General features: G+C 44.6%; 1 protein-coding gene across 1 annotated transcript; it reads left to right on the top strand.

Moving 5' to 3' along the window:
• Positions 1-5: 5 nt before the first annotated feature.
• On the top strand, positions 6-8,151 carry GPX7 (glutathione peroxidase 7). The gene is made up of 3 exons (XM_011370480.2): positions 6-140; positions 3,502-3,763; positions 7,955-8,151. The coding sequence occupies exons 1-3, from the start codon at positions 6-8 to the stop codon at positions 8,116-8,118; spliced, it is 561 nt and encodes a 186-aa protein (XP_011368782.1). The 3' UTR covers positions 8,119-8,151.
• Positions 8,152-8,157: the final 6 nt, after the last annotated feature.

Raw genomic sequence — 8,157 nt, 5'->3', positions numbered from 1 at the left:
GAGTCATGGTGGCTGCACTGGTGGCAGCGTGGCTGCTCCTGTCGGCCGCGGCCTGCGCTCCGCGGGAGCAAGACTTCTACGACTTCAAGGCCGTCAACATCCGGGGCAAGTTGGTGTCGCTGGAGAAGTACCGGGGTTCGGTGAGTGTCCACCCGCGGGAGCTCGGCGCCACCCCAGCAGGGACTGATGGGGGCGCCCCGCGGCCCTGGACCCTGCGGGTGTAGCTCCGAGGGGCTCTTGCCGCCCAAAGACACTGCCCTGGCTTCCCCGCCCCCACCCAGGCATTCCCCCCGGGGCGCAGCGCCCCCGATGGTGCTTGGGGTCCGTCCTGCGACTACGTGGCACGGCCCCGGCTTGCCGTGAAATCCGAAACTCTCACAGCCGGCGCCAATTTCCCTTGCAGCCACTTTGGGCGGCGAGTCCAGACCTCTCCCAGAGGCTTGATGACCCGAGCCCAGCCTTTGTCATGCACTAGTGGAAAAAGCAACCCTAGCTAGCATCCTGCGGCCTTTGTCTTTCCCATCCCCACTTTCGGCATCTGGAACGGAGGAGTTGCTGATATTGAATCCAACGAGAACATGATAGAAATGAATGCGCAAGTGCAGAGGGAGTGCATGCGGACCTTACCCAGATCGTCCTCCAGGGAGGACACAAAGGCCCAGTGAGGGAAGGTGTTTGCACAGGGTCATACAGAGCTAGAAAGCACAGAGCCTGGAGGAGAACCACCCATCCCTCTGTGATCTGCTTTAGGCAAACTCCTGTGATGGCAGCTCACGCTGAGATTTGAGTTATCCAGGGTAACTGCTACTTCCTTACCACAGCATTTATTACTTTTTTGGTTTTTTTGCTCAGAGCAAAAAGCCAATAAGAGCAGGGCCCATTCCTGTTCAGGCCTTCCCTTCCTTCTAGTGCAGCTGGCTGGGGATCCCCAGGTTTAGCATTTGACCAGCTCTGCTACTCAGTTAGTTCATTAATTATTATTGAATACCTACTGTAAACTAAGTACTAGGCCAGTCTTGGGGATGCAGTGGTGAACAACACAGACAAATTTCCACTTTAATAGAGCTTATATGATGTGGAGAGGATAGAGATAATAAACAAGGAACAGAAAAATGAACAAGGTAATTCCTAGTAGCAATAAGTGCTATGACAAGAATAGAACAAAGTCTATTTGTTTTCAGAAATAATAAAGCATCCAGGATGTAAGGAACAGAAATCCTGAAGAAAATGACCCAGAAAAGTAATCCCAGAATTCTAAGTGTTTTAATACTCCAGGTCATTGGTAAATGCATAGCAGTGAAAGGCCAAGAAATCAATCAAAAAGAAGTTGAAAAAAGAAAAAGAACAGCATCACACAGCTACCAAGTCGTAGACTTAGAATTTGAACCCAAGCAGCCCAGCTCCAGAGCCTATGCTCTTAAATGCTAGGTTTAGAGGGAAATCAGGAAGAGTCAGTCCAGGAAATCTATAAATGATGCTGTGAGTTAATCCAAGCTAGATTTGCCACTTGAGCAATATGGTCATTCATTCATCTGCAAATAATTATTTGCTCATTATGTGTATTTCATCACAATTTTTTTTAATTGGAAAAATTTTTACTGGCTTCCCCTACATTCTCCTCACTGGGACCAGCCCTGGAGACATAACCATGAGCAAGACTGTATGATTTATGCCCTCAGGCTAACTAGGAAGATAGTCATTTAGACCAGCATTGAGTATGGATTGATGGGTGACCACTCGAGAATGTGCCTGCCTGAAGTGTGAGGTTATGTGCATGCAGCCCTGAGTAGTGTGTGTGTGTATGAAGGGTTTATTTGTTTGCTTGCTTCTATGTACACATCCAAGTCTATAGCTGTGCTTTATATATATATAAATTAACTGTGTGTATTTGAGCTTGTCTGTCTGTTTTGGTCACTTTAAGGATGAGCTTTTTGGTTTCAGGCATGGAATTAGAAGCAAGATTTCCTTCCTTCCAAAAAAGTAAGTAGACACACAAGATGTAGGTTAAAAATAAGCAATTTTTAATGCTCTTATTGCCAGAAATCCATCAGAGAAGAAAGAATAAGACCCCTGACTAGGGAAGGGAGTTAAAGATCCTAGTTTCTCACAACCACAGGCAGAATATGGCATATGCTGATGCAAATGGGGGAGGCTGTTCTAACACCCTGTGGCTCTGGAAATGAGTCCTTCCTCATCTGGTAGAGGTAGGTTGAGGGAGTTACAGCTTAGCGACTCTCATAATCTAGCCCAGTGGTTCTCAACTGGGGTAATTTTGCTTCCCAGGGGACATTTAGCAACGTATGGAAACATTTTTATTGTCAAGACTAGGTGTCTAGTGGGTAAAGGCTAGGGATGCTGCTAAACATCCTACGATGAACAGAAAGAATAGCCCCAACACCACACAGAATTATCCAGCCCAAAATGTCAATATTCCTGAGGTCAAGAAACCTTGTCTTGCCTCAGCAGTTTGTGTCTGCGCATGTCCAGTGCCCCCGGCCGCCACTGGGAGGTGGCCCTCTTTATGCAACCAGCTGATATGATCCTAGCTCTCCTAAAAAAGTAGCCAGAGAGATAGGGCAGGGCTGCCCAGACACAGGATGAATTTTAAAATCCTTTATTCATATATAACTAGAAGCTAAAAACATAGCATTGGTGCCAAAATTCTAATGGCAATATTATAATCAAGTTCCATCAGCTAGCTTTATATTTATTACCTAAAGGTGATAAATTTATAAATAAATTTATATAAATAAATACATTTATTATAAGGCGATAGTAAATTTAAGGATGAGTCTAGTGATAAAAGAAAGTGGTATTTTTTTGCTGGAGAGGGGCAAAAAGGGATTGCTCTGGGATCCTTGGGGTCCTTTATCAGGAAAATCCATGTCTGTCCATGTACCTATGCAGGTGATTGTGTGTATCTGCATACTTACTTATTCATTCAACAGGCACTTTCTGAGACTTTTCTATATGTCAAGTCCTGGAGTGAAGTGGACATAGCTCCTGCCTTCAGCGAGTTCACATTCTAAAAGGGAGACATGGCACTCTAAAAGAGTGCCAGCTAAATGAGCCAGAAATTGAACCCAGGTGTGCCTTTCCACTCCCCCACATCACCTCCTGGTATGAGCTCCCCAGTGTGTGTGCCTCTCTGTGAATGTGTTGTCTTTGTGGACATGTGTGATGTGTGCTAACTTATCTTTGTATCATGGAATATGCATACCCGTTTGTGACTATTTTATGCTTAGTCACAATATTCATGTATGTCTATGCACATATATCTGTAAGCTTTTGCATGTTTGATTTCATTTGTGCCTGTGTGCATGTGTTTGTATATATGTGAGAGCATTGCAGTCACATTTACATATGTGTACATTGTATTCTTGTATGTATGAGGGCATTAATTGTGGGGGAGGGGTCACATATGGGCATGTCAAGCCATGTACAAGTGCATGCCTCTTCACTGGGTTGTATATGTATCTGAGTTTTGTTTTTGCCACCCAGGTGTCCCTGGTGGTGAATGTGGCCAGCGAGTGTGGCTTCACAGACCAGCACTACCGAGACCTGCAACAGCTACAGCGGGACCTGGGGCCCCACCACTTCAATGTGCTTGCCTTCCCCTGCAACCAGTTTGGCCAACAGGAGCCTGACAGCAACAGGGAGATCGAGAGCTTTGCCCGCCGCACCTACAGCGTCTCTTTCCCCATGTTTAGCAAGGTCGCAGTCACCGGCACTGGTGCCCACCCCGCCTTCAAGTACCTGATCCGTGAGTTCTGATCTTTTATCTTACCTTCCCTCATCTGACTAAGGTTGTAGCTCCCTTGGTAGCAGAAGCCACTGCCTGGCTGGGTGACCTGGGGCCCCTTCTAGACCCCAGTGGGTGGGTTGATGATCTGTTTCAGCACTAATCTTTGAGGATGAACTTAGGGGTATTCCTGCCTAAGAATATTTCCACCCTGCTACCTATAGAGATAATAAACAAGGAACAGAAAAATGAACAAGGTAATTCCTAGTAGCAATAAGTGCTATGACAAGAATAGAACAAAGTCTATTTGTTTTCAGAAATAATAAAGCATCCAGGATGTAAGGAACAGAAATCCTGAAGAAAATGACCCAGAAAAGTAATCCCAGAATTCTAAGTGTTTTAATACTCCAGGTCATTGGTAAATGCATAGCAGTGAAAGGCCAAGAAATCAATCAAAAAGAAGTTGAAAAAAGAAAAAGAACAGCATCACACAGCTACCAAGTCGTAGACTTAGAATTTGAACCCAAGCAGCCCAGCTCCAGAGCCTATGCTCTTAAATGCTAGGTTTAGAGGGAAATCAGGAAGAGTCAGTCCAGGAAATCTATAAATGATGCTGTGAGTTAATCCAAGCTAGATTTGCCACTTGAGCAATATGGTCATTCATTCATCTGCAAATAATTATTTGCTCATTATGTGTATTTCATCACAATTTTTTTTAATTGGAAAAATTTTTACTGGCTTCCCCTACATTCTCCTCACTGGGACCAGCCCTGGAGACATAACCATGAGCAAGACTGTATGATTTATGCCCTCAGGCTAACTAGGAAGATAGTCATTTAGACCAGCATTGAGTATGGATTGATGGGTGACCACTCGAGAATGTGCCTGCCTGAAGTGTGAGGTTATGTGCATGCAGCCCTGAGTAGTGTGTGTGTGTATGAAGGGTTTATTTGTTTGCTTGCTTCTATGTACACATCCAAGTCTATAGCTGTGCTTTATATATATATAAATTAACTGTGTGTATTTGAGCTTGTCTGTCTGTTTTGGTCACTTTAAGGATGAGCTTTTTGGTTTCAGGCATGGAATTAGAAGCAAGATTTCCTTCCTTCCAAAAAAGTAAGTAGACACACAAGATGTAGGTTAAAAATAAGCAATTTTTAATGCTCTTATTGCCAGAAATCCATCAGAGAAGAAAGAATAAGACCCCTGACTAGGGAAGGGAGTTAAAGATCCTAGTTTCTCACAACCACAGGCAGAATATGGCATATGCTGATGCAAATGGGGGAGGCTGTTCTAACACCCTGTGGCTCTGGAAATGAGTCCTTCCTCATCTGGTAGAGGTAGGTTGAGGGAGTTACAGCTTAGCGACTCTCATAATCTAGCCCAGTGGTTCTCAACTGGGGTAATTTTGCTTCCCAGGGGACATTTAGCAACGTATGGAAACATTTTTATTGTCAAGACTAGGTGTCTAGTGGGTAAAGGCTAGGGATGCTGCTAAACATCCTACGATGAACAGAAAGAATAGCCCCAACACCACACAGAATTATCCAGCCCAAAATGTCAATATTCCTGAGGTCAAGAAACCTTGTCTTGCCTCAGCAGTTTGTGTCTGCGCATGTCCAGTGCCCCCGGCCGCCACTGGGAGGTGGCCCTCTTTATGCAACCAGCTGATATGATCCTAGCTCTCCTAAAAAAGTAGCCAGAGAGATAGGGCAGGGCTGCCCAGACACAGGATGAATTTTAAAATCCTTTATTCATATATAACTAGAAGCTAAAAACATAGCATTGGTGCCAAAATTCTAATGGCAATATTATAATCAAGTTCCATCAGCTAGCTTTATATTTATTACCTAAAGGTGATAAATTTATAAATAAATTTATATAAATAAATACATTTATTATAAGGCGATAGTAAATTTAAGGATGAGTCTAGTGATAAAAGAAAGTGGTATTTTTTTGCTGGAGAGGGGCAAAAAGGGATTGCTCTGGGATCCTTGGGGTCCTTTATCAGGAAAATCCATGTCTGTCCATGTACCTATGCAGGTGATTGTGTATATCTGCATACTTACTTATTCATTCAACAGGCACTTTCTGAGACTTTTCTATATGTCAAGTCCTGGAGTGAAGTGGACATAGCTCCTGCCTTCAGCGAGTTCACATTCTAAAAGGGAGACATGGCACTCTAAAAGAGTGCCAGCTAAATGAGCCAGAAATTGAACCCAGGTGTGCCTTTCCACTCCCCCACATCACCTCCTGGTATGAGCTCCCCAGTGTGTGTGCCTCTCTGTGAATGTGGTGTCTTTGTGGACATGTGTGATGTGTGCTAACTTATCTTTGTATCATGGAATATGCATACCCGTTTGTGACTATTTTATGCTTAGTCACAATATTCATGTATGTCTATGCACATATATCTGTAAGCTTTTGCATGTTTGATTTCATTTGTGCCTGTGTGCATGTGTTTGTATATATGTGAGAGCATTGCAGTCACATTTACATATGTGTACATTGTATTCTTGTATGTATGAGGGCATTAATTGTGGGGGAGGGGTCACATATGGGCATGTCAAGCCATGTACAAGTGCATGCCTCTTCACTGGGTTGTGTATGTATCTGAGTTTTGTTTTTGCCACCCAGGTGTCCCTGGTGGTGAATGTGGCCAGCGAGTGTGGCTTCACAGACCAGCACTACCGAGACCTGCAACAGCTACAGCGGGACCTGGGGCCCCACCACTTCAATGTGCTTGCCTTCCCCTGCAACCAGTTTGGCCAACAGGAGCCTGACAGCAACAGGGAGATCGAGAGCTTTGCCCGCCGCACCTACAGTGTCTCTTTCCCCATGTTTAGCAAGGTCGCAGTCACCGGCACTGGTGCCCACCCTGCCTTCAAGTACCTGATCCGTGAGTTCTGATCTTTTATCTTACCTTCCCTCATCTGACTAAGGTTGTAGCTCCCTTGGTAGCAGAAGCCACTGCCTGGCTGGGTGACCTGGGGCCCCTTCTAGACCCCAGTGGGTGGGTTGATGATCTGTTTCAGCACTAATCTTTGAGGATGAACTTAGGGGCATTCCTGCCTAAGAATATTTCCACCCTGCTACCTCTCAGTCTCCGTTCTCTGTCAGAATCACTCTTGCAGACATCTCTAGATCCCTGTTTTCATATGCAGGGGCTCCTAGAAGGAGCTTGGGCCCTCAGATTTTAGTAAGTGTGAATTAGTTGAGCCTATGAACTTAGGATGGAGAAACCAAGGTGCAGATGGGATGCCACACTCTTGGAGAAGGCTGATAGACATCTCCTGTCTTGAGTCAGAGGCAAAGTCTATATAGGCCATGGGAAGGAAACCTGAGCTAAAACACCAGATCTCAATATTTCAGAAATAAATCCCTTCTCCAGCCCCAGAAGCCTCAGAACCACAAAATGGGATCATGAGCCATGTTTATCATTATGGTCCTATTTCCTCCTTCAAACATTTCTCCTCCTTTGGGGGCTCCATTTTTGTTTTCTCCCACTCTATGCTTCTGGTTGCCTTCATATCCCTCATCACCCCCCAACCAACCCATTCACCTAGAGGAGTAAATGAGAAACAACAGTGTAGCCAACAAAAGGTCCCTTACTGAGGCAGATTAGAATTTTGCTCTGTGGGTCAATCCTAATATTTGCTTTTTTCCCCCTGTGTGTTTTTATTAGTTCCTTTCCAGTTCCCACTGTTATAGATCAAAACTGGGGAGCTCTTAAAAATGCATTAACCTGAGACCTACTAAAGCAAGGCCCAAGAATCTTTATTTTAAGCATTCCTCACTATCACTGCCACCATGATTCAGATGCATCCAGTTCATGGACTAACATTTGGAAATCATTAAGTTTTTGTTAGAGAATAATGTGTAGACTATTCAGTAGTTTGAGGTCATTAATAAAAGAAGATCTAAATCTGCTTTATCAAGCACTTCACACAATCCTAGAGCAGTAGTTTTCAATCTTGGCGCCATATTGGCATCTTCTGGACAGCTTTTTAAAAATACAGATGCCTGAGTCTTACCCCCAGAGATTCTGATTTAAGTGGTCTGGGGTGTGGACTGGGCATCAAGATTTGAAAATCTCTCCAGTTAATTCTAATAGAACCAGCGTTTCAGGGGATAACTGGACACTGATAGTAGAATTCCAGGAGAGGGCACACAGGGAAGCAAACTTTGCTCTCCTTCTTCCTTTTTCTCTAGAAACTTCTGGGAAGGAGCCTACCTGGAACTTCTGGAAGTACCTAGTGGCCCCAGATGGAAAAGTGGTAGAGGCTTGGGACCCAACTATATCGGTGGAGGAGATCAGGCCCCAGATCACAGCGCTTGTGAGGAAGCTCATACTGAAGAAGCGAGAAGACTTATAATCACTTTCCCACCTCCTCTCCCACCATCCCCTTCCCTCC

This window comes from Pteropus vampyrus, unplaced genomic scaffold (assembly GCF_000151845.1).
Source record: "Pteropus vampyrus isolate Shadow unplaced genomic scaffold, Pvam_2.0 Scaffold170, whole genome shotgun sequence".
NCBI classification, from domain to species: Eukaryota; Metazoa; Chordata; class Mammalia; order Chiroptera; family Pteropodidae; genus Pteropus; species Pteropus vampyrus.
This window is presented reverse-complemented; position numbering and strand designations above follow the sequence as displayed.